Source organism: Phoca vitulina, unplaced genomic scaffold (genome assembly GCF_004348235.1).
Source record: "Phoca vitulina isolate PV1807 unplaced genomic scaffold, GSC_HSeal_1.0 scaffold48, whole genome shotgun sequence".
Taxonomy (NCBI): Eukaryota; Metazoa; Chordata; class Mammalia; order Carnivora; family Phocidae; genus Phoca; species Phoca vitulina.
Window position 1 is genome coordinate 3,659,732 of NW_022589751.1, and position 25,997 is coordinate 3,685,728.

General features: G+C 36.4%; 1 protein-coding gene across 3 annotated transcripts in view; it reads right to left on the reverse strand.

Moving 5' to 3' along the window:
* Positions 1-584: 584 nt before the first annotated feature.
* The window catches only part of BMS1 (BMS1 ribosome biogenesis factor), a 43,630-nt gene continuing 18,217 nt past the window's right edge, over positions 585-25,997 (reverse strand). For 2 of the 3 annotated variants that reach the window (XM_032432430.1, XM_032432428.1), the window contains 11 exons: positions 22,383-22,464; positions 10,827-10,900; positions 9,996-10,169; positions 7,248-7,436; positions 6,978-7,158; positions 6,724-6,782; positions 5,619-5,741; positions 4,519-4,666; positions 3,998-4,173; positions 1,776-1,937; positions 586-1,251 (listed from right to left, as the gene is read on the reverse strand). In XM_032432430.1, the coding sequence (XP_032288321.1) occupies positions 1,021-1,251; positions 1,776-1,937; positions 3,998-4,173; positions 4,519-4,666; positions 5,619-5,741; positions 6,724-6,782; positions 6,978-7,158; positions 7,248-7,436; positions 9,996-10,169; positions 10,827-10,900; positions 22,383-22,464 (1,599 nt within the window). In that variant the 3' untranslated portion in view covers positions 586-1,020. Of the gene's footprint in view, positions 1,252-1,775; positions 1,938-3,997; positions 4,174-4,518; positions 4,667-5,618; positions 5,742-6,723; positions 6,783-6,977; positions 7,159-7,247; positions 7,437-9,995; positions 10,170-10,826; positions 10,901-22,382; positions 22,465-25,997 lie in introns of all 3 variants that reach the window. The other variant, XM_032432429.1, reaches the window with a different exon arrangement.

Here is a 25,997-nt window from a genome sequence, read left to right on the forward strand (position 1 = left end):
TCTGGGTACAGAACTGGGAGCTGGCGAGCAGCCCAGGTGGCCACCTCAGGAAGGAGTCGTGCCGGGCAGCGCTTCCCAGGTATTTGGATCTCAAGATCTTTACACTCTTAAAAATGAGGACTTCAAAGAGTTTTTCTTCAAGTGGATTGTATCTATCAATTTTTACTATGTAAGAAATGAAAGAAAATGTTAAAAGTATTTTTTATTAATTTGTTTTAAAAGAACACAAACTAGCCCATTACATGGTTAACATAAATAGAAGCAGCTGGATTCCCCCATCTGCAGTCAGGCTACTGCACTATTGCACATCACATGGCCTCTGGGAAACTCAGCTGTGCACTGGACCATACACTCTTTTCTAAATTTAATTTATTATTATTATTTTTAAGATTTTATTTATTTATCTGACAGAGAGAGAGAGACAGCGAGAGAGGGAACCCAAGCAGGGGGAGTGGGAGAGGGAGAAGCAGGCTTCCCGCAGAGCAGGGAGCCCGATGCGGGGCTCAATCCCAGGACCCTGGGATCATGACCTGAGCTGAAGGCAGATGCTTAACGAGTGAGCCACCCAGGCGCTCTCTTTTCCAAATTTTAAAGCTGAGTTTTCAAGTCAATATTTTCCCCCCTCTGGAAGACTCATCATGAAGGTGGCAGAATAAGCAATTATCTACAATCATCAAGCATTCATCCCTAATGAAAACTATTAAGCCAAAATTAACAGGAAAGTATTTTAATGATATTTTTGTAGCACAAATAATTAAACTGAGACAGGTAAGAGGAATGTGAAGGAATCTACAAAACCATAAATAATATTCCTTTAAATCTTGACAAAACCTAGATGCTGAGAATGAATGGGTGTCCTATCAACAGAGTTTCCATTTCTCCTCTCAAAGGCACAGTCTGGGCGACAAATCCAACAAAGAGGTCTTTCTTGAGCACCAGTGCCCTGTTGTCATTTACAAGTACTGTAATATTTGAAACCATCCATCTCTGCAGATCCAAATGACAGTGTCTGTCTGAAGCTCATTTTGATGGCTCCTCAGGCCCCTTCAGGCTGGACTTCTGATTTCTCCTTTCTTTCTGACCCTGAATTCGGAAGAGCTTCTTCCTGAGGTCCTTCTGTCGCTTCAGTTTCTCTTCTTCCTCCTTCTGCTTCACTTTAAAGTGTTCTTTATTGTGCAGATGTCGTTGCTCCTTGGCCTTCTTCATCTTCTGACTGTGCACTGTACTCAGAGCGTCCAGCAGTGCAAGGATCTGACAAGGACAAAACCCAGTGAGCACCAGAATACTCCTACATCATGCTTTCCTTCTAAGTTTCAGGGGACCTAAACACCTCAGCTGATGTATCAAAACTAGAATCAATCTATGATCCAAATGAATATTAAGTCAGGGAAAATTTATCCTGAACTAGGAAATCATAATTGCATGGAGGCATCAGTAGGAGCATATTTACTGAGCAAAATACTTAAAGAATGGCCTTCACCAATAACCACCTTTGTTAATCACTGTGGAAACAGTGTACAACTAAGACAGAGTGATTTGCCAGCTGGGTGCCTATTACTCCCCATTAAAATGCATAAGACACAGCATGACTAAACAAAAGAAGGGAAATGGACTCTGGCCTTTCCTCTAACTTCCAGTTCTCGTGCCTCAAATAAGTCTGGCTCTTATCCTTTCCTGAAGAAAAATGAGAACGCAACAGAAACACCAACTGTGCTACTGAGAGCATTACTTTCACATCTAAATGCAACACGCAGGAAGCCATCCGTTGACAGTACCTTCCTCTCATGAGGTTCCCGTATGACGGCTGGTCTCAGCCTGTCCTTCGGCATCTTGCCTGCCTTTGCTTGGGTCTTGGGCTTGTTCTTAAATGGCAGGGCCTTCTGCAAGGCTTTTGGAATGTGCAGTGAATTAAAATGTTTCTTTTGCCTCACAATCGGCTAAAAAGAAAAATAAAAACAGCGATGTATTTAAATTATGATCTATATGCATTTAAAACTTGCCTAAAATCTTCTCAGTGGATTGACTTTTCCACATGATCAGTAACACCAGAGTCTGCTGATCATCAGAAATGAGGATTCAATCATCCATCAAATGTGATTGCCTCAATGGATGTACATTGCTCTAGGCGAAACAGAGAAATACACAGACTATACTTACAATTCTCCCAAAAAATCAACTGTGTCCATGTCTATGGTATGAACTATGGGGATCTCAACAGAGCAGATGAACACATCCAAAGTTTCTTTTAATGGAAAACCCACATCTTATTTTGGGGGCACTGAGGTAGTTTCTTCTAGCCTAATAACAATAATCTAGGTGTTCATCTTCACTATCAACCTCTGTGGATTTAAGGACATAGTTCTTCCTCCAATCAGCAGTAGCTCAAGTGTTCCCATCCCTGATTCTCATTAAAAAGTTTAATTTTATTCTGTTTCTGATGGAAGGCCAGCTGAGAAAAATGAGATTTAAATGACATATAAAGAATAAATACTCTCTACATTCAATTTTTAAGGTAATCTAATTTCTACGCTTAAATTGAGATGACCAAAACTCTAACTGCCTCAAAAATAGTTAATAAGTGCAAAGTCTTGCCCTAGGTCTTTACCAAGGTCAACATCAACTATATAGAGAATATTGCTGCTATGTCTTTAAATTTATTATTAAAGACATCATCCATGATAATATTCAATATTCTCTGTTTAGGAGGAACCTAAAATGCTTAGAATGAAGGAACTCGGAGAAATCACATTCTGAAAAAAGAGTAAGCACCACAAGCTAGAGGTGGTACTTGTAGGTACCATGTCCTGTAGTATATTTTATTAGAAATTCATGTAACAGGATTAAAAATTGTATTATTAATTATTTTATTAAAAAAGTAATGCCTAGGAAATTTGTTTCTGGCAGAATGGCAGACTGATATCCTGAACACCCCTCTTATTATAAAACAATTTATATTTATCCTGCATTAAAACAAATCTTTTCAAATGCATTGTTAACCTGTGAAGAAAATAATGAAAGTTCTCAAAGACCAAAATCCAAATGAAATGGGATTTTGAAAGGCACTGAGAACTTAAAATTAAAAAAATACTGATGATGCCAACTACTGGCAACTACTGTTGGTGGGAGTCTAACCTGGTACACTACACCAGAATATTGTAGGCATCATACAGTGAAGCTGAACACGTGCATACCCCATACCGGGCAATCCCAACCTGGGGGGATCAATGCAAAAGAAATGTGTGCACATGAACACCAAACAAGTCACATGTAAGTGTTCAGGGCAGCATTTATAATGGCCAAAAATTGGGAATAATGTCCATCAATGAATAAACTGACATAACATAATAGATTTCTACTCAACAATAACAATAAATGAATGCCTACAAGAACATGAATGAATCTCATAAAACTGAAAGAAAAGAAACCAGGCAAAACAGTATATGCTATATTTTATAAAACTCAAAAACAGCAGAACTAATTTATATGTCAGGAGTTGAGAGAATGACTATCTCTGAGGTGGAGGTGGGGTAGTGACTAGGAGAAGTCACAAGGGGGCTTTTGTCGTGCTGGTAATTCTATTGCTTGATCCAGGTGATGGCAATTTGGGTGTGTTAAATTCATGAGCTGTATGCTTATGATCTGTATATTTTTCTGTATTTAACACTTCACTACAAAGTTTATTAAAACTTCCCAAAAGAACCCACTCACATTGCTTCAACAAAAATTAGCACATTAATGTTTTTTAAAGTAATACATGTATCTGATGGGGGAAAAAATAGTTCAAAAGAGTATACAATGAAGAGTTTGTCTCCTTTCCAACCCACGAAAACCCCTATTACCACTTTCCTGCATTCTTTCCAAAATATTCTATGAATATACATGTTCATTCAAATTTAATGGTAGGTTTCCTACTTGAAAATTGAAAACATAGAAAACATTATGTACAAAGCATCTGGATGACCCCCATCTATGGAGCACACGTGTGAGTGACTGTTACCTTATACAAAGAATCCTTGTTGGGCTTTAGTTTGACACCATGGGCAAGCCGGAGTTGACCAGTGGTCCGCATTCCTGACCAGGTGTCTTTCTCACCAACTGGTTTCAACAAAGATGTTACTGGGTTATAGAAGGCTGGAATGGAGACAGGATACCAGGTTCTCATGAAGACAATATCTGGAAAAAGAGACAACTTACTTTAACATTTTCAAAAGAAGATTCATCTTGTCAAGGAAAAGAACAAAACATTCACCCCAAACTTTCTAATTGGCTGCACGGTTTTTGAAGAGAGACTTCACCAAGTAAACTACTCTTGAATATCACAAAACTTGCACTGGGTGTGAATCACATGGCTCCACACACAGCGTGACTCGGCACACTGCATAAGATGCTCCAACTGGGGAGAGCTGGAGCCGATTCCAATTTTCTAAAACCTGAACTACAACCTCTAGTCTACACTGGCTAGAAATCAACAGTGAAGAGTAACACGCTGTTATGATTATACTACAAAGTTATATTTACCACTCATCAGCAACTTATCCTCAAAGCTGGCCCGGAAAGCTCCTTCTGGAGCCCGGAGTGCTTTCTTGATCTGTCCCCTTATGCCACTGACAGTTCGAATCACAGCGCCTTCAAATTTGGCCACTTCCAAGGCAGAATTAAACATTCCCTATAGGTATATGAAAAAAAATACATACACACAAAATCAGACATTTTACTTCTTATTTCATAAATGAATCCTTGGTAAAAAAAAAAACAAAAAAAAAACTTCTTTAACAGTGCTAAAATAATCAAAATGTTTTTTCCCCACCAAGAGTGGAATTACTAGGTCAAAAGGAATACAATTCTATTTCATCTTCCCCAAAATAACATTAATCAAGATTCTATTGTAGGCTCATTAGCATGCTCATCACCGATATCTTTGTAGAAGAAAAGATCAAAAAGATATCTATCAGACTGAACTGGCCTAGAGAGCCTTTGCTATCATCGGCCAGGGCTGGGCTGCAGCTCATATCCTATGACTTAGGTGCACATGCTCAGAAAAGAAAGAGAGTTGGATAAATGTTAGTGACTTTATTACCTGATATTACAAGAATATTTTATGATCATCTTAACTCAGTACTTTTATGGAAACCCCCACTAATAAGATTTTCAATAAATGTCACTCAAACTACCCTCCCACATTATACTGCATAATAGAGCATCCATTTCTCCATACCCCTGCCAACAAGTATTTTACAAAATACTTTGTCTATTTTTCTACTGAGGTGTTTAATAAACCTATGATTTCCCCCCTTTCTTAACACAGACCAAAAAGGCAGGGGAAAAAAGCCAGGGAATGAGATTCCATATTTTCAATATTAGCTCTGTCACAGTCCCACACGAAATAAGGAATAGCCTCGATTAGTAAGTAGCTCTATTAACGTCACCTTGAAATTTTCTGAGCATATTTAAGTAACATAGAGACCAAAAGAAAGTAGTAAACCAAAAGTAGCAAAGACCAAGTTTATAAAAGATTTCAAATACTCTTTTGAAAACATCAGACTATATTTTAGAAGTATTTCATTCCTCCTTCAATAAAATATACATTTATAAATATGTGAGTATACAGATATACGGACCTTAATGAACGACGTATTCTTGAAAATTTTGTAAGGAAAACCAGTTAGCTTTAATTTCTTCACAATTTTTATGGATTTATCCAGATCGAGGACAACTCCTGTGGCAGCTATCCGGAAATCAGGCTGGGAAGAACCCCCAAAATTTGAATACAGGAATAGTATCAGTAAGAGAAAAACTGTAATTCTAGGATGCAATAAATTCCTAAAGTGCATTTCACTTACAACCAGCTAAGAAAGAACAAAAAAGAATATCTGAACATACAAAGCAGTATTTTAACAAAATCTGAAGCTATAATATATGTAAGCCAAACTAATGATGGTGTCTTGAGTATTCTCTGGAGGGTAATTTCGCAATAACATAATTTTAAAACAATGACCAATTTGGAATGGAAAGGAATATGAAAATTTGGTTACAATGTTTAAGAAATTAAATTGTGGACCCCCAGAGCAGATTTCATCTGCTCATTATTCTGTTTTCTGTCAAACAGGGCCAATAAAACCTGCTCTGATTGATCAAATGAAGACTGTATGACCATACTTTGCTAAACCAGCATTACTAGGGCTAGTCTTATGTCTAGCTGGTATCCGAAGTATCCTTAGAACCTAGCATAATGTTTAGCACATGGTGAGCACTACTTAGAATATTTTTAGAAAAATAAGGGGTGCCTGGGTGGCTCAGTAGGTTAAGCGACCAACTCTTGATTTCAGCTTGGGTCATGATCTCAGGGTTGTGGGATTGAGCCCCATGTTGGACTCCAAGCTCAGCAGGGAGTCTGCTTGAAGATTCTCTCTCTCTCTCTCACCCTCTGCCCCCCCTCCACGCATATGTGCACACTCTCTCTAAAATAAATCTTTTAAAAAAAAAAAAGAAAAAAGTCCAAAAATGCATAAAAATATAAAATGTCATCAGTACCATAATAATTCTACCTCTCCCTTCATTCCCACATCCTACTTAAAAAGATGTAGAAAAATTAAAAGCAGAGAGAAGTTTGCTATGAATACTAAAAAACGAGTCATTTTCAACTTCAAGATTCATGTACACATTCCATATCCAAGACATACTTCTCCTACACAATCTGGAAAATAAAACATTCAAGATATTTACCATTATGCCACTGACAGACTGTACTGCCAAGAACCCAGTTCCCTGTGGAGTGATTGGACCTTAAAGAAAATAGGAAGAAAAAAAGGAAAGAAAGAAAGAAATACAGTGAATCACAAATTCTGGATTCCATTTTACATATGTACCTCAATCCAAAAAAAAAGAGAAAAATCTTATGAATTGGGATTTAATAGAGAAAAGCAAAACTGTAATGGCTTAAATTAACCTACAAGCAAGTTATTCCAATCACATATTACCCCAAAAGGTTGCTCCACAATGCATGTGCTGTGGGGTGTATTTTAGAAGCCTTTGTCTTCCATTGTGGTCTTCAATATAATAGAGTGGAATAGTCTGAAACCTCCTCCACCCTACAGAAAAAATGATTGGATCTCGGGACTTGAGGATTTTCTTATACCAACGATGTTTCTTCAGACGCATCTGAGGGGAGAAGAGATTTCAATAAGATTAGTGGTGGAAGTATGTCCCAAGAACCCCAATTGTCAAAGCATGCAGCAAAGGGTACCTACCTGTACATATCCAACATTGCCTTCACTATTGCCCAAACCACCCAAAATAATTGGGTAATGGGGGTCAAAGTTAAGCACAAATTCACAGGGGACATTTTCTATCTCAATTCGAACATACATCCCAGGTCGAAAACCCTCATATTGAACTCTGGCTTCATCATCTTGATCTTCAAATTCTGCTCGGTTAAGCTAGATACGAGAGCAGGGAAAAAAAACAATTAAAAAACCCACAATGCTGTTATCTTTAATAAAAGTTAAGATTAACATTTTAAAAAATGAGCACTTTCTCATAAAGGAACACAGACATAATCACTTATGCTTTATCCTCTTTAAAAATAACATACATTCTTATCTGTACAGTTTGTTCAGGATATATCCCAACTGTTTTCTCCTTTGTTGCTCCAAGATACAGCAAATGCAAACAACTCTGAAAGCAACCCTTAATGCTGGTCAGCCAACACTCTCAGCTTCCCAGTCCACACTTTCTTTTCTTACTCTCCAATATCCAATATCCAGTATCTCCTCCCTCATCCTCACTCTCAGCTGTTGACTGTTTAATTCACTCAAAAACTAAGCAGTCTAAAAGAATCTCCACAGCAATCTCTTCTACCAGGGTTTATACCCACATCCAGCCTTTTATCTTGTTATTATATTTATTACTTATTATATTACTGAAATTAATTAAAATTAAATAAAAATTTTAAATTCAGTCCCCTGGTCACAGTAGTCACATTTCAAGTGATCAGTAGCAACACGTGGCTAGTGGCTACAATACAAGACGGCACAGATAGACATTTCCGTTATTACAGAAAGTTCATCTGGGCAGCTACTATAGATTTATTTTATGCCAAACTTCACTTGCATACTAGGTATCATTCACTCTTACTGAACTTTATTCTAACAGGTCTTGCCTGCTATTTCTCCCATCTTAACATCTTCTTTGGACTCTACTTCCTCCAACTACTGCCCCATTTCTCTGCTTCTCTCTGAAGTAAAATGGCTTATAAGTTTTCTATATTCATAGTCTCCAGTTCCTCTGCTCCCATTCTCTTAAATCCCCCCAACTTGGACTTTAACCCACACTCCATAAAAATGCTTGCCAAAATCACGTAGGGTCTCCACATTCCAATCCAGTTGTCAATTTTGTCTTCATTGTAGTTAATACATCATCAGGATTTAAAATAATTTATCCCTCCTTCTATGGTGGCTTCCAGCTTACTTCGTGTTCTCTTCAATTTCTTCTCTCTCCTGAGCACGGCTGAATCCCCACTGCTGCTTCATCCTCTCCGCCCAGCCTCTTACAATGGAGTACCCACTGTCAGTCCTAGTCCTCTCCTCTCCTGCTCCACACTCACTTCCTAGGGCATCCCATCCACTTCATGGCTTTAAGTAGCATCTAGATGCTGAGGACTGTACATCCAAGTCCCTGGCCCCAATCTCTCTCCAGGGCTCCTCACTGACTACTTGAAGCTCCACTTGTCTGAGAGAGATCTCAAACCCAACAGCTCTAAACTTCATCTTCTTAGACAAACCTGCACCAACTAGAGGTTTTCCTATCTTACTGACAACTCAATCCTTCCAGCAAGTCATCCTTATTTCCTCTCACACACCCCACAATCTACCTTTGATCTACCTTTCGAAAGTGTATATCCAGAATTTGACTCTTTCGCCTCCACTGCCACACACGTCCCCACCCCCCATGGCAAGTCACCTTAATCTTACTGAACTCTTGCCACAGCAATCCTTTCAAAGGTAAGCAGGTCATACGTGTCTTTCCTCTGTTCAAAACCCCCCATGGGTCCCCATTTCACTCAGAGTAAAAAATTCAAAGTCCTTTACAAAAGGCCACAAGATTCTAGGTGATTTTAAGTTATAAATGAACTGAAGCAAAGACCTCAGAACTAGCTTTACACGTCTTAGTTACTAACTTCTATCAAAAGTCAGTATAGACTTAGAACCACTATATTAATGACTAACCAGGAGATACTTTCTTTGAACAGATGAAAGCCTAGGTTGGGCAAAGCCCACTGACGGCATTTTCAGAAATCATATGCTCAACCTGTTTAAGATGTATTAAGATATGTTCTAGTTTACAGGAATTATTGGTGGTCCCCCTTGTCAAAGCACAACTCAAACACTCGCCATCAACTGCATACACATCTTTGTAACTCCTTCAGAGTGAGTTCATCAAGTCGGTCTGTTCAGCATCCCAGGCAGGGGGGCCAGACTATCTTCTTTTCAGCATTCCACGTGTTCCCTTTATCTCCACATCTGACCCGACACTTGAAATACCCTCTGAACTCTGACCAAGGTGAATTTTTAGGAAAGCCTCCCTGGACAGCACTGGTGTATGCATAAGCACTGGTGTGTGCAAGAATCACCTACCCATTCAAATTATTTATGATTCCAGGGAGCAGTACTCAGAATGCTAAGGCAATGCCTGCATTTAAATAAACACTGTCTCAAACCACCACACTGAGAGATCCTCAGCAGTTGCTGCCTGTCTCAGCCATTTTTACTTCCTCGATGCTTGGTATAAAATAGATATTGGTATCTTTCTGGTCAATTTCTGATTGAAAAAACAATCAGATGACTGCATGAATAAACACACTTATCTGCATCTTGACCTAAGAATCCAAACCTGAGGCAGAGAAGCAGGTCAGGAAGCAGAGACCTAAACGAAATTACGTATTCACAACACTGTATTATAGCCTTGAAATAAAGCTGATAGGAACCAAGTTTTCTTACCTGTGCTTGTTTATGCATTTCTCCTTTAAGATCATCAAAATACGTGCTTTCTCCTTCATCATATTCTGCATCAAACATCTCCTTCAATTTTCTCTTCTTATCCAAATGCTTTTTCTTGGCACTTTCCTCTGCACTGGGGTCAATTTCTTCCTTAACTTCTTCTGCATCTTCAATCTTAAATTTCCAGAAGAGAAAATTTTGTAAAAGTTTGTGGAGATCTTTTCTTTAAACATTAAAGCAGATTTTTAAAGTTCTATCTGAGCTGCAAAAGTCTTGGTTATGATCATTAGGAAGACAAAACAAAAAACAAACGAAACCAAAACACAGCCTTTGGCTCTAAATAACATGTACTACTACAAGAGACATTTAGACATCTGCATTACAATACACTGTCACTCCTTACTCTGGCTGGGAATGCCAAATATGAATAAAAATAACAGCAAGTGTCCCCACCCAGATGCTCCCCAGACACTGTTCTAAAGAAATACTAGGGAGAATAGGGATTTAGTTTTTTTAAATGGTACTTAAATTAAGAGGAGAATGATGGCAAAAGGAATGGTAGAGAGAAAGACAGTGACTTGGGAGCTAAACTTTCAATGACTGAAGAATCATAATGACAACAAGAGGTAGTAGGTATCACCCAAAAGATCAAGAATAACAAACCAACAACTTTGATCTGTTCCCAATCTCCGCATTTTTAGGAAGGAATCCATCTACTCTGTAATCTACACAGATAATAAGATCTGCATTTCTTAATATGGGCCTCTCTCAGGACATACTGACCACAGATCAAGGACCAGTGACTGACAGCCAGCCATGACAAAATCATACCTGAGTATCTGCGCCTGGTTTTCCCTTGTGCACGTCCCCTGTTTCCAGGTCTTCAAAGTCACCATAGAGCTCTTCTGGGAAAAGAACACCCAAATGTCCTCTGTGAATAGGGCTTGCATATGACACTGTAGCACCACCAGGTGCACTGCATACTCTGAAGCCCAAATTTCATTTTTACTTATTGCTACACACCCCAGGAGAATCCTGTACTTCCACACGCTTCTTTTTCTTGTTGAATTGTCAGTATTTCACCACCTGTTTGGATGAAGCGCATGGACCCAACCCATATTTCCTTACTTTACTTCGATATCGCACTTAGCCAAGAGCTATTTTTCCAATACAGGTGGTAAACACTTTGCAGCAGAGATGCACACAGAGATATATGCATGGCCCTGCAGGTGAGCCCCCAAGACCAACAGTGACATGAAAAAACCATGGCTTGATTAATAACACATAGGACAAAGAGTCTCAATAGTAAGATCAACACAACACAATGCCTGGCATACCCAGGAAAAATCTTGGATTACATAAAATACAGGACTTAGAGTAAGAGTGGTACCCAAAATAATGCTGAACCACATGAAGAGCTCATTAATTCACTCATCCATTTGTTTTTAGAGCTCTAAGTTTAGCTATGGGTCCTATCCTTAAAAGAAAAAGATGCTAAAACTCCTTTGGGAAGCAATATTTAGAAGTAATATTTAGATAAAACATTTTCATATAAGAAAGAGCCAAAGAATCAAAGAGCCAAAGAAGATACAGTAGATGGGAAGATTCCATTTGTAATAAAAACAAAAAAGGACAAAATACTTAGGACTAAACCTTACAAGAAATGTACCAAAACTTTATTTTAAAAACTTAAAAAGCTTTAATATGCTACTAAAGAACACATGGAATAGACATTAGCTAACACTTGCAAGTGCTTTACAGACAAGTATTTTATGTGCCTTAACTACATTCTTCAACACAACCTAATGAAGTAGGTGTGGTTAATGTTATCTACTGAACAAAGATTACCATATATTTGAAAAAGAAGACTCAATATCAGAAAGATGTCAATTCTCCTTTTATCACAGTTATAATAAAAAACACCACCAAGAAAAGACAACCTACTGAATGGGAGAAGATATTTGCAAATGACATATCCAGTAAAGGGTAAGTATCCAAAATATATATACAACTCAATACCAAAAAAACCCAAATAATTCAATTAAAAACGGGCAGAAGACATGAACAGACATTTCTCCACTGACGAAAAGACACATGAAAAGATGCTCAACATCACTCATTGTCAGGGAAATGCAAATCAAAACCACAATGAGATCCAACTCACACCTGTCAGGATGACTAAAATAAAAAACACAAAAAACAAGTGTTGGCAAGGATGCGGAAAAAAAGGAACCCTTGTGCACTGTTGGTGGGAATGCAAACTGGTGCAGGAAGAGAGTATGGAGGTTCCTCAAAAAATTAAAAATAGAACTATCAGATAATCCAGTAATTGCACTACTGGGTATTTACCCAAAGAATATGAAAATACTAATTTGAAAGGATATATGCATCCTTATGTTTATTATAACACTATTTACAATAGCCAAATTATGGAAGTAGGCCAAGCGTCCATCGATAGATGAATGGATAAAGAAGATGTGTAGGGGTGTGTGTGTGTGTAAAATGGAATATTATTCAGCCATCAAAAGGAATGAAATCTTGCCATTTGCAACACCATGAATGGAGCTCGAGAGCAAAATAAGTTAGTCAGAGAAAGACGAATACCATATGATTTTACTCACTTGTGGAATATAAGAAACAAAACAAATAAGCAAGGGAAAAAAAAAGAGACAAACCAAAAATCTCTCTTAATTATAAAGAACAAACAGATGGTTACCAGAGGGGAGAAGGCTAGGGGTATGAGTGAAATAAGGGGATTAAGAGTACGCTTGTCATGATGAGCACTGAGTAATATACATAACTGTTAAATTACTATATTGTACATCTGAAACTAATATAACACTGTAAGTTAACCATACTGGAATTAAAATTTAAAAAAAAAATACCAACACAGATTTCTGGTCTAGAAAAGATAGTGTAGACTTATTTCTTCTGTTCCTCCCAACTAAGTATAACCAACTCCAAAAATAACACAAGAGCCTAAAGAAAATCAAAGAACTCTGAAAGGTGTAAAGAAAAAAAGGGCTGGTGAGGGTCCCCAGGACCAGAGGAATGACATAATGGCCAGTGGCTCACTATACCACAACCCACAGAAAGGCAATTCAGAGCCACTGTTTCCCAACCCTCAACCTAGCAACAGAAGGTAGACCAGGTAGACTCAATGTTCCCTCAGATCAAACTCAGTTCTCAGCAGCAACACTGGGTAAATCGGGCAGCACTGGTAAAGGGGGTGCTTTGAAAGCCCCACTGACAATAAGTGACGAGGGGAAGTGTTCGCCTTCCCCAAAGAGCCTGAATCTCTTTTCCTCCACCAAGATATACCAGGTGGCTAAGGGTTATTGACAAAGGGAGATTCTGCCAGGCATGAGGCTCTCCTCCCTCATCTAAAAACAATGTGTACCCTGGGAGGACCAGCAAAGATATCCCCACAGCAAGCAAACTAGCCCTACAGGCCAAGACAACCTTTCCCCACCTAGCCACAACAGGGGGCCCGGACTAGGGAAGGTCCTCTGTCTCCTCAGGCAGTACCCGCAGAGACCAGTGGCATCAGATAAACTAAGCAGATCAAAATAGTACCACAAAAGCTCTAAAATTAAATTGTCATTGGAACCACAGCCCATAAAGTAGACCAGGACCTGCACACTAATCCTAAACAAGAGGACTGCATGCTAAAATAAAAAGATTACATAGGACCCAGTGTCTCCTAACATAAAAACCAAAATGTGTAGGATACAATAGATAATCACCTGTCATACCCCAATCCGGGAAAATTTTAACTGAAATGTGAAAAGACATCTGACACCAACAATAAAATGAATCAGATATTGAAACTATCTGACTTGTACTTAAAGCAGCCATTACCAAAATGCTTCATCAAGTGACTAAAAATCCTTTGGCAACAACCAAAAAATTGAAAATCTCAGCAAAGAAACTGAAGAACCAAACAGAAATTATAGAACTGAAAAATACAACAGAAGAAGTTTTAAAAGCTTGCTAGATAGTAAGAGTGGAGATGACAGAGGATAGAATCAGAGAACTTGAGGCCAGATCAACAGAATTTATCCAGTCTGAACACTGTAGAGGAAAAACAGCCAAAAAAAAAATGAGCAGAGCCTCATGGACCTGTGGGGCAGAAACAAAAGATCCACCATTTATATGATCTCACAAGGATACCTGGATTGAAAGAAATAATGACTGAAGCTTCCCAAATTTGGTAAAAGACATAAACCTAAAAGATTCAAGAAGCTGAGCAAATTTCAAACAGAGGAAACCCAATGAAATCTTCACCAATCAAACTTCTGAAAACTGAAAACAAAGATAAAAATCTTGAGAGCAGCCAGAAAGAAATGACAGATTCACACCAATTCAAAATGACAGTGCATTTCTCCTCTGAAATCAGAGGTCAGAAGGAAGTGGTACATTTTTCATGTGCTGAAGGAAAGAACTGTCAGCTATGATTCTACATCCAGTGAAACTATGGGTTGGAAATAAAGACATTCTCACATGGATAACAACTACAGGAATCTGTCGCTAGCATACCTACTCTTAAAAAGTGGCTAAAGTGGGGCACCTGGGTGGCTCAGTCAGTTAAATGTCTGACTTTGGCTCAGATCGTTATCTCAGGGTCTTGGGATCGAGCCCCACATCGGTCTCCCTGCTCAGTGGGGAGGTCTGTTTCTCCCTCTCCCTCTGCCTCTGCCCCCTATTCATGCTCACTCACCCGGCTCTCTCTCTCTCAAATAAAATCTTTAAAAAAAAAAAAAAAATGGCTAAAGAAAGTTCTTAAGCAGTAAGTAAATTATAAAAGAAGAAATCTGGGACCTCTGGGAAAAAAAGAAAAAACAAACAAAAGACCAAAAGCATGGCTACATACAATAAAATAGCCTTTTTCTTATGAGTTTTTAAAATCATATTTGAAGATTGAAAAAAAATTATAGCACTATCTAATACACAAACCAATAACATTTAAAAGTGGGAAAGATAAAGGGACCGAAATGGAAGAAAAGTTTCCACATGTTACTCAAATGATAAAATGCTGGCACCAGTAGGCTATTATATTACAATGAGCAACAACTACAAAAACTAGAGACACTCAAAAACTGTAAACATGTCAAGATAGAAGAAAATGAAAACAGAGGAAAGACAGAAAAAAATTAGAATCAGAGTAAACAAACAACAAAACAGTAAAATATCAGACTTACACAATTACATATAGTAAGTACCTTAAATGTAAATGGCATAATATACCAATCAAAATACAGATTGACAGAGAGGATAGAAGCACATAACCTACTACACATGCTGTTTACAAGAAACTCCCCTTAGATTTAACAACTCAAGTAAGTTGAAAGTAAAAGGGGAAAGATATACTGTGCAACTCATCTTTTAAAAAAGCAAGAATGGCTAAATTATTATCTCATAAAATAAACTTCAGAGCAAAGAAAACTATCAGAGCCAGAGAAAGACTTAACTGAACTGTAAGGCCTAAAATTTCATGGGCTGCCTTGACATCCTTGAGCCTCACAGGGTCCCAAAGGTCTAGCTGTGAGTAGGCCTGCCAGATATGTCCCTGCCCTATGGGAAAGGCTCCCCATCCTGATAGTTCTTTTTCAGTTGGACCACCTGCACCCCACCTATCCCTCAACCTAACAGGTTTCACTTCACCTCTCTGCCAGCCCATTAATTTATTCAAATGCATTAATCACATCCTGTCAAGGGAACCAATGGTCATCCTATGCTCATTTAGGTACAAAGCCTTTCTCCCAAAGCCCCTGGTTGTTCAATCTCTGCATGGCATGCAGTGTTCCCTTCCCTCAGGCTATGAGTGTATGTGACTAATAAACTGCTGTCAATCACATCTGTCCAGTGTCAGGTGTGTGTTCAGCCATCCCCATAACCCTAGAGCTGGAATCTCTCCTTCACCAATGGGTTGAATAGGAGGTGACCATAATACACAACATCAATCCACCGGAAAGACATAACAATCCTAAACATATGTGCACCAAACAGAGCCTCAAATATAAGAAGCAAAAATTGATAGAGCTGAAAGAGATATTTAAGTCCAAAATAATACATGGTAACTTCAATATCCTCCTCTCAGGAACTGATAAAATTAAGTATGAAAATCAGCAAAGATAGAGAAGATTTGAACAATACAGCCAACCCAACAGAATCTAACTGACATATATAGAACATGATACCCAACAACAGCAGAATAAACAATTTTTAAAGCACCCACAGAACATCTATCAAGACAGGGCATAGTCTGGGTAGTAAAGCAAATCTAAACAAATGTAAAACATCTGAAATCATGAGTATGTTCTTAGAATATAATGTAATTAAACTGAAAATCAATAACAGAAAGACAAGAAAATTCCTAAACATTTCGTAGTTTGTAGGTAAAAAACACTAAATAATGCATGGATCAAAGAGAAGTCTCATAGGAAACAGAAAAATGCATAGAATTGAATGAAAATTTGGGGGGAGCGGCTAAGCAGTGCAGAGAAAGCAATTTACAGCACTAAATGCTCATATTAGAAATGAGAAAAGGTCTTAAACCAATAATCTAAGAAAACTGAAAAGTACAAAATAACCTAAAACAAGCAAAGAACAGAAATAATAAAGATAAAAGCAAAAACCAATAAAATTGAAAACTAAAAAATGGAACACAGAAATCAATGAAACCAAAAGCTGATTATTTGAAAAAAATCAACAAAATTAATAAACCTACTGACAAAGAGAAAAAGGAAGAGGACACAAATCACCAATTATCAAGAATGAAATGGGATTACCACAACAGATCCTGCAGCCATTGAAAGGTTATTAAATGAATACTATGAGTATTATACTCAGAATACCCAAGCTAGTTTCTTGGAGAAGGCACTTAGTGAAACTTTCACTTTGCCAAAAGCCTTTGAAATTCCTTGAAAACCGTAAGATAGCAAAATTCAGAAATCCATTCCAAGATGGAATATATAACCTAAATTATTTAAATTATCCTATAACCATTAAAGAAATAAAACTTGTCATTATAAGCTCCCAAAAAAGAAATCTCCAGGCCCTGACCATTTCACTGGAGATTATACCAAACATTTTAAAAATTAACATTCCAATTCTACACAATCTCTTCCAGGAAACAAAAATTGGGAATACTTTGGAATCATTTTATGAAGCCAATATTACTCTGACACCAAAACTAAATGAAGACAGTACCAAAAAAAATCCCCCAAAACAAAAAACCAACAACACTATAGACCAGTATCTCTTATAAACTTAGATACAAAATTCCTTAACAAAATACTATCAAATAAAGTTCAACAACATATAAAAAGAATTATATATCATGACCAACTGGGATTTATTCCAGGTATGCAAAGCTGGTCCAAATTCAAAAATTAATCAATGTAATCCACTATATCAAAAGGGTAAGGAATAAAAAATTCATATGATCATATCAACTGACACTGAAAGGCATTTTACAAAATTCACCACCCATTCATAATTTAAAAAAAAATAAAACACCTCTCAGTATACCAGGAATACAGAAGAATGGAGCACATAAAGAGCATCCACAGAGAAACCAAACTAACATCATACATAATAGTGAAAAATACTGGGAACAAGGCAAGATTTCCTGTTAGCACTAATCCTAGTCATTATATAAGAAAAAATTTAAATTAAATATAAATGTATTTAATATACATATACATATAATTGCACCGCTGGGTATTTACCCCAGAAATACAAAAACACTAACTCAAAGGGATACATGCACCCCCATGTTTATGGCAGCATTATTTTCAATAGCCAAACTACAGATGCAGCCCAAGTGTCCGCTGATAGATAAATGGATAAAGAAGATGGGGTGTGTGTGTGTGTATATATATATATACATACATATGTATGTACACACACACACACACACACACACACACACACACACACACAAGGGAATATTATTCAGCCATCAAAAAGAATGAAATCTTGCCATCTGCAACAACATGGATGGATCTAGAGAGTATAACGCTAAGCGAAATAAGTCAGTCAGAGAAAGATAAATACCATATGATCTCACTCATATGTGGAATTTAAAGAACAAAACAAATGAGCAAAGGAAAAAAGAGAGACAAACCAAGAAACAGATTCTTAGCTATAGAGAACAAACTGATGGTTACCAGAGAGGAGGTAGGTGAGGAAATGGGGATTAAAGAGTACACTTATCACTATGAAAAAATAAATAAATAAAATGATTATAAACAAGTAAATAAAAATAAAAGGCCACAGGTTAAAAAGAAATAATACTGTTCCTATGTGCAGATAACACAACTATGTAAAAGATCCCAAGCAATCTAGACCAAAAAAAATCCCCTCCCAACTAATAAGTGAGTTCAGCAAAATAAAAGATAAACACATAAAAATCAATGAAAATGAAATACTTCAGTATAAACTTATCAAAATATACTCACCATTAGGATGCCAAATATTACAAAATACTGATGAAGGAAATTAAAGACAAATAAATGCTCCTGGATTAGAATACTCAAAATAGTAAAGATTCTCCCCAAATTGACCTATAGGTTTAATGCAACTCCCATCAAAATCCCAGCAGTTTTTTTGTAGATACAGATAAGCTTATTCTAACATTTATATGCAGTCACAGGCCCTAGGATAAAACAACCTTGAAAAAAAAGAATAAAGTGAGAGGAATCACTCTACCCAGTATTAATGTTTACTATGTAACCACAGTAACCAAGATAGTGTGGTATGGGTGGAAGGCCTGACACATGAATCAATGCAACACAAGAGAGAACCCAGCAATAAACCCACACAAAGATGCTTAACTGATTTTTGACAAAGGTGCAAAAGCAAGTCAATGAAACAAAAAGTGCTTGAGGAATATACACCTCAGGCAAAAATATAACCCTTAACCTAAACCTCACACCTTATAAAGAAATCAAAATAGGCGTGCCTGGGTGGCTCACTCAGTTAAGCAGCCAACTCTTGGTTTCGGCTCAGGTCTTGATCTCACGGGTTGTGAGAGCCCCACATGTCAGACTCCACACTCAGCGGAGAGTCTGCTTGAAGATTCTCTCCTTCTGCCCCTACTCGCATGCATGCACACTCTCTCTCTCTAAAATAAATAAATCCTAAAAAAAAAATCAAAATAGATTGCTGCCATAAACAGAAAATAAGAGTATAAAATTCTTAGAAAACAACATAGGAGAAAATCATCAGGATCTAGGAATAGAAAACAATTCCTAGACTTGACATGATCCCTAAAAATGATAAAATGATAAATTGGACCTCATCAAAACTAAAAGCTTTTGCTCTATGAAAGGCCCTATTAAGAAATGAAAAGACAAGCTACATACTAGGAGAAAATATCTGCAAACCACATATCCAATAATGGAATAAAATATATAAAGAACTCCCAATACTCAACATTAAAAAAAGAATCCAATAAGAAACATGGCAAAAGACATCCATGAACATTTTATAAAAGAATACACTGCAAATAATAAAATGTGGCAAAAATGATAAAATGCTCACCATCATTAGCCATCAGGGAAATATAAAATGAAACCACAGTGAAATACCACTATTAGACTGGATAAAATAAATAATAGTGAGGACACCAAATACTGGCAAAGATATGAAGAAACTGGATCATTCATATATTACTGGTGGAAATATAAAAAGGCCCAACTACTTTGGCAGTTTCCTATAAAGCTAAATATGCAATTACCATACAACCCAGCAACTGTATTCTTAGGCATTTATCCCAGAAAAATAGGAAGTTCATATTTATATAAAAACCTGTACATAAATGTTCATAGCAGTTCAATTCTCAATAGCCAAAAACTGGAAACAACCCAGATGTACTTCAGTGGGTGAATGGTTAAACAAACTGCTACATCCATATCAGAGAGTACTACTCATTACTCTGCAATAAAAAGGAATGAACTACAGTCACATGCAACAACTTTCATGGACCTCTCTAGGAAATTATGATGAATGGGGGAAAAAAATCAATCATAAAGGGTTACATATTGTATGATCCCGTTTATTTAACATTCTTAAAAATTATAACATTATAGAAATGAAAAACAGATAAGTGATTGACAGGTAGGAACTTGGAGATGGGTGAGAGCAAGGAGCTAAATGTGTTTAAAAAAGAGCAATATAAAGTATCCTGTGGTGATGGAAATGTTCTGTATTGTAACTGTTTGTAGATACATAAACCTACACATGTGATAAAATAGCATAGAACTAAACACACACAGACAAAACATACGAGCAGAAGTAAAACTGGGGAAATCTACGTAAGATCAGTGGATGGTATCAACATTAATATAAAGGTTGTGGTCTTGTACTATATAGGACACAGTACAATATACAAGAGATCTCTCTGTATTAGGTCTTAACACATGCATGTCAATTTAATTCAGTCTACAATTATCTCAAAACAGGAAGTTTATTAGAGAAAAAACACTAAACCTTGGGTCACGACAGGGGCAAAGATTTCTCAGATACATTATCAAAAGCACAGTCCATTAAAAAAAATTGGCCTTCATCAAAATTAAAAACTTTTGCTCTGCAAAAGACACTGTTAAAAATATGAAAAGACAAACCACATACTAGGCAAGGATAATTAAAATCACAAGTGATAAAGGATTCCAGTAAACTAAATAGATTAAAATACTGCACAAGAGATTTGACAAACACTTCACCAAAGAAGAAACAGATGGAAAATAAGCACACAAAAATGCTCAATATCATCAGTCATTAGGAAAATACACATGAAAACCATGAGATATCGTTCTATACCTCAAGACTATTTAAACTAAAAAGACGGACTGTATCAAGTATTGGCAAGGACATGGAATAACTGGAAATCTCATAAAGTGCTAATGGCAATACAAAATGGTAAAACCACTTAGGAAAACAATTTGGCTATTTCTTAAAAAATTAAACATACATCTACCACATGATCCATTCAGCCCACTCTGAGGTTATGGACCCAACAGAAATGAAAGCAGTTGCTCATACAAAAACTTGTGCAAGCATGTTCACAGTAGCTTTATTTGCAAGAGCCAAAACCCAGAAATAACCTAAATGTCACCAACAGGTGAACAGATAAACAAACTGCAGAGCATCATACAATGGAATACTACTCACTAATAAAAGAAATCAACTATTCAGCAATAAAAAGGGACAAAGATGCAACAGGATGGAATATCTCAAAATAATTATGCTGAGTAGAAGTTAGAAGAGTACATACTGTATGATTCTACTTATATAAAGTTCTAGAGGGTACAAACTACTATATAGTGGCAGAAAGCAGTTGAGTAGCTAAAAGAAGAAAAATATTTACAATCAATGAAAGAGGATAAATATCCTTTAAAGGATAATTTTACAAATCAGTAAAAAAACACATTAATACCCCATTAGAAAAATGAGCAAAAAACACAAAGAATTCAGCAAAGAAATGCCATAGCCAACATACCTTAAATATTCTCACTTACTAGTAATCAAAAGAATGCCAGTTATAAATATAAAAAGAAACAATTTTCTTTATCAAATTGCCAAAAATAACATTTTTTTATGGGTAGTATTCAATATTGAATGAAAGCAGTAAAATGTTAAGTACTAAGATACACTGCTTAAGGGCACATAAATAAGAACGACTTTCTGAAAAACCTTTTGGGAGTTGTGGTTCATAAAATGACTCAACAATTCTAACTTTTATGAATCTAACTTATGAAAATAAAAAATGTGACCCAAGAGTTATTTCAAGGTGCTCCAGTGCAGAGTTATTCATAATATGGACAAGGTAAATTGCTTAAATGAGAAACTGTGAACTGAATTAGGATATGAGAGAATTAAATCGTAAACATGAAACCTCTGAAAAAATTTAATGATGCAATTTATATAAAGTAGGATTATAACTAGAAATTTTAAAAATTTGTAAATGACTGGAAATAAATAAACTCAAAAAATTAACAAAGGTTTTTTAACAGATGGTGGAGGTTATGGTATGACTTTTTATTCTAGATGTTCTACAATGTATACCACCTTCATTATTAAAAAGAAAAATATGTTATTTGAGTTTATTTTTCACACACACAAAAATCCATTTTTAACAAACACATGATAAGATTTATGGAAAGCCTCCCACTTTTCTTTAAGGTCCATTTCTAACAAGTCAGTTAACCAGGGGAAGAAAATAAGATCACCATAAAAAGAGGAACCAGAGTATTACCCATAAACTCCTCTGTCAGCGTTCCCCAAAGCATTTCACATTTGCCTATTATTTCCAACTTTTAAAGATATGGAATAAAATATAGAGAAGACAGTCTTCTCTGAAAAATAAGGCCCTTTACTTACCATCTTCTGCTAAAATCTTGGCTGCATCTTTATCCTCTTCCCACTTCCCAGTCACAAAGCAATCTCTGATACTATTCATAACCTTACACAGAAAAGTCAGCACTTAGTTGACACGTTCCAATCACTCAACAAAACAACTGAAATTAAGAAACAGTAGTAGGTGACAACTTACCTTTAAATACTTTTCAAGACACATTTTTTTTGGAAATTCTCATTCCAACTAGACATATGAGATATGTTAATTTTTGATGTAGATAGTATAACCATAGAGATAAAAACTTAAATGTCGTAACATTAAGCAGTGGATGGGGAGGTACTATTAGCTCACTGACTTCATAAGTAAACAAACGTATTTACTAAAGCAACTGATTTTCAAAGATTATTAGTATTCCTAAGGCAATGCAGTTAGACAGCATTTAGAAAGTTGGTTTTACTATTTGTTAATCCAGACTTATTGTGGCTATTTGAAAATTTAATTACTTGACCAATGATAATTTTCTGACAAAGGCTAAATGTCCTGGATAAGCACGATCGGGCAGAAAGTACTGATGAAGTTCTCAGTCTCAGACCTGCTAGATCATCTAGTATATACATGTAGCAGATGCTGGGTGCCCCCCTTAAATATAGAGTAAAACCTGTACACAACTCTCTCTTTCAGAATCTCTTTCCTGGGGAAACTGACCTAGGACAGCTCATGTCATTCACTGCCAAGGCCTTAAAAGCACACTTATAGAAATCTTCAGATAGGTCCTGGCTTACACCTCAATCACATTTTGGTCATGAATCATGTTTTTCATATACAACCTCACTCTCAAAGAGCAGCTTTGAGGCTAGCATGATTACAATAGATGCAAAGCAAATCTGTTCATTTACTCATTTCTTCATGCCTATAATCACTCACTAAATATTTACTAAACATCTGCTCTATGCCAAGAAGCTTCGTAGGCAACTGAAGGATGGCAGACTGTTAGAAGAAAATCCTTACTTCTTTCACGAAAATTAACAATTGACTTAGGGGAACCAAAGACCAAAAAATTAAAAAATAGACCCTCTATGATAAAAATACTAAACAAACCAAGAGTAGAAGGGAACTTCCTTAACCTGATAAACAGCATCCATAAAAAACCCACAGCTAGCATCATACTAAATGGTTAAAATAGAGAACTTTCCCCCTAAGATCAGGAGTAAGACAAGGCTGTCTCCTCTCACCACTTCTATTCAACGCTGTACTAGACATTCTAGCCAGGACAATTAGGCAAGAAATTGAAATAAAGGCATCTAGTTTAGAAAGGAAAACTACCTCTACTCATAAGTGATATGGTCTTGTATATAGAAAATTCTAGGGATCCATTGAAAAACTTTCGGAATAAATGAGTTTAGCAAGGTTGCAAAATACTAGATCAATATACAACAATAAATTTTATTTCTATACACTAACAACGAACAATCCAAATATAAAATTGAAAAAACAGTTCCTTTTACAATGGCACTGAAAACAATAAAATACTGGAAATAAGTTCAATAAAAGAAGTGCAAAGCTTATACTCTGATAACTACAAAACGTTCTTGAAAGAAATGAAAGATCTAAATAAATGGAAAGGCATCCCATGTTAATGGAACAGAAGACTTAATATTGTTAAGATATCAATACCATCCAAAGTGATCTACAGATTCAACACAATCCCTATTAAAATCCCAACTGGCCTCTTTGGAGAAATGAAAAAGCTGATCCTACAATACAGAAAACCCAAGGGATCCAGATAGGTAAAACAATCTTAAAAAAGAAGAACAAAGCTGGAGGACTCACATTTTCCTATTTCAAAACTTACTACAAAGCAATAGTAATCAAACAGTAAGGTATTAGCATAAAGAAAGATATGTCAGTGAAATATAATTAAGAGTCCATAAATAAACCCATGTATCTATGGTCAAGTGATTTTCATTCAGGGTGCCAAGACAAGGCAGTGGGGAAAGAACAGTCTTTTCAACAAATGGTGCTAGGACAATTGGATATCTACAGGCAAAAGAATGAAGTTGAACTTATCTCATACCAAATACTAAAATTAACTTGAAATGGATCAATGACCTAAATGTAAGAACTATAAAACTATTAGATGAAAACGTAAGAGTGAAGCGTCATGATCTCCGATTTGGCAATGGTTTCTTAGATATGATACCAAACACAGAAATAACAGAAATATAAATAAGTTAAACCTCATTAAAATTTAGAACTTTGTTGGGGCGCCTGGGTGGCTCAGTCGGTTAAACGTTTGCCTTCGGCTCAGGTCATGATGCCAGGGTCCTGGGATCGAGCCCCACACTTGGCTCCCTGCTCAGTGGGGAGACTTCTTATCCCTCTCCCTCTGCCCCTCTAGCTCCCCAACCCCGCTCATGCTGTCTCTCACACACTCTCTCTCTAATAAATAAATAAAATCTTTTTAAAAAAATTTTAATTTTGCACTTTAAAGACAACCTACAGAATGAGAGAAAATATTTGTAAATCATATATCTGACAAATTGAATATATAAACAACTCTTACAACTCGATGACAAAAAAAACACAATTTTTAAAATGGGCAAACCATATGAATAGACATTTCTTCAAATGGCCAGTAAGCACATGAAAAGGTGCCCAATATCATTAGCTATCAGAGAAAAGCAAATCAAAACTATAATAAGATACTACTTCACACCAACAGAATGGCTATAATAATAATAATAATAGTAATAACAAGTGTTGGTAAGGATGTAGAGAAATCAGAAACCACATACACTGCTGGTGGGAATGTAAACCTGTGTAGCCACTTTTGGAAAAAGAAAATGGGGGAACATATGAGGGGGAAAAACTCTGTTTTCAGTAATCATATTAATAGTAACATGCATAATGTTATTCTGACACTATTTTGTACATAAGTGGGGTAAAGCAAATGAGTGATTCTAATTTCATCATCTTGAAAGTCAAACGGAATTAATTCCCCAGTGGAAAAACAGAGATAAAAAAGTAAAATAAAAGAGGTTAAATAAGAACTCTGCAGTTCTGAATCTGAATTGGAAATAACTGTATGAATTCTAGCTTTGGTCACTGAAAGGCCTAGAAACAATGACCAGTCCATAGCAGTGTGTACTCCTATGCCTAGATTGTGATGCTGAAATACCATTTTGTACTAAAAGAAATCAGGACTTCTTATAGCTGCTTCCTAGTCTGGCATCAGAAATGTAGAAGATGATCCTGGAATACCTCATCATATCAGATGGCAAAGAAGCAATCAAAGACTATTAGGATCATGTCAAAAGAATTTAGGATCCAACTTAAAGAGACTCCCACTGGCCAGAAATGGGATAATAGGAGTATCCATAAGGATGACAAGTTCAGTGGAAGGAAACACTCAATATTAAAGTCTGTGAGTTCAAAATGATACTTAAAAAAGAAAAAGTCACATTTGGAGAATCATTCTGAAAACTAATAAAAAGAATCAAGTATTTATCCTACTTATATGGAACTAAGTAACCAAATAGTTGATGAGGGAAAGTTTTCTTTATAGAAGTATTCCAGATAATAAATAAAGAGCAATTTGAACAGAATCTCACCATTTTACATCCTTAATAAGTTAATGG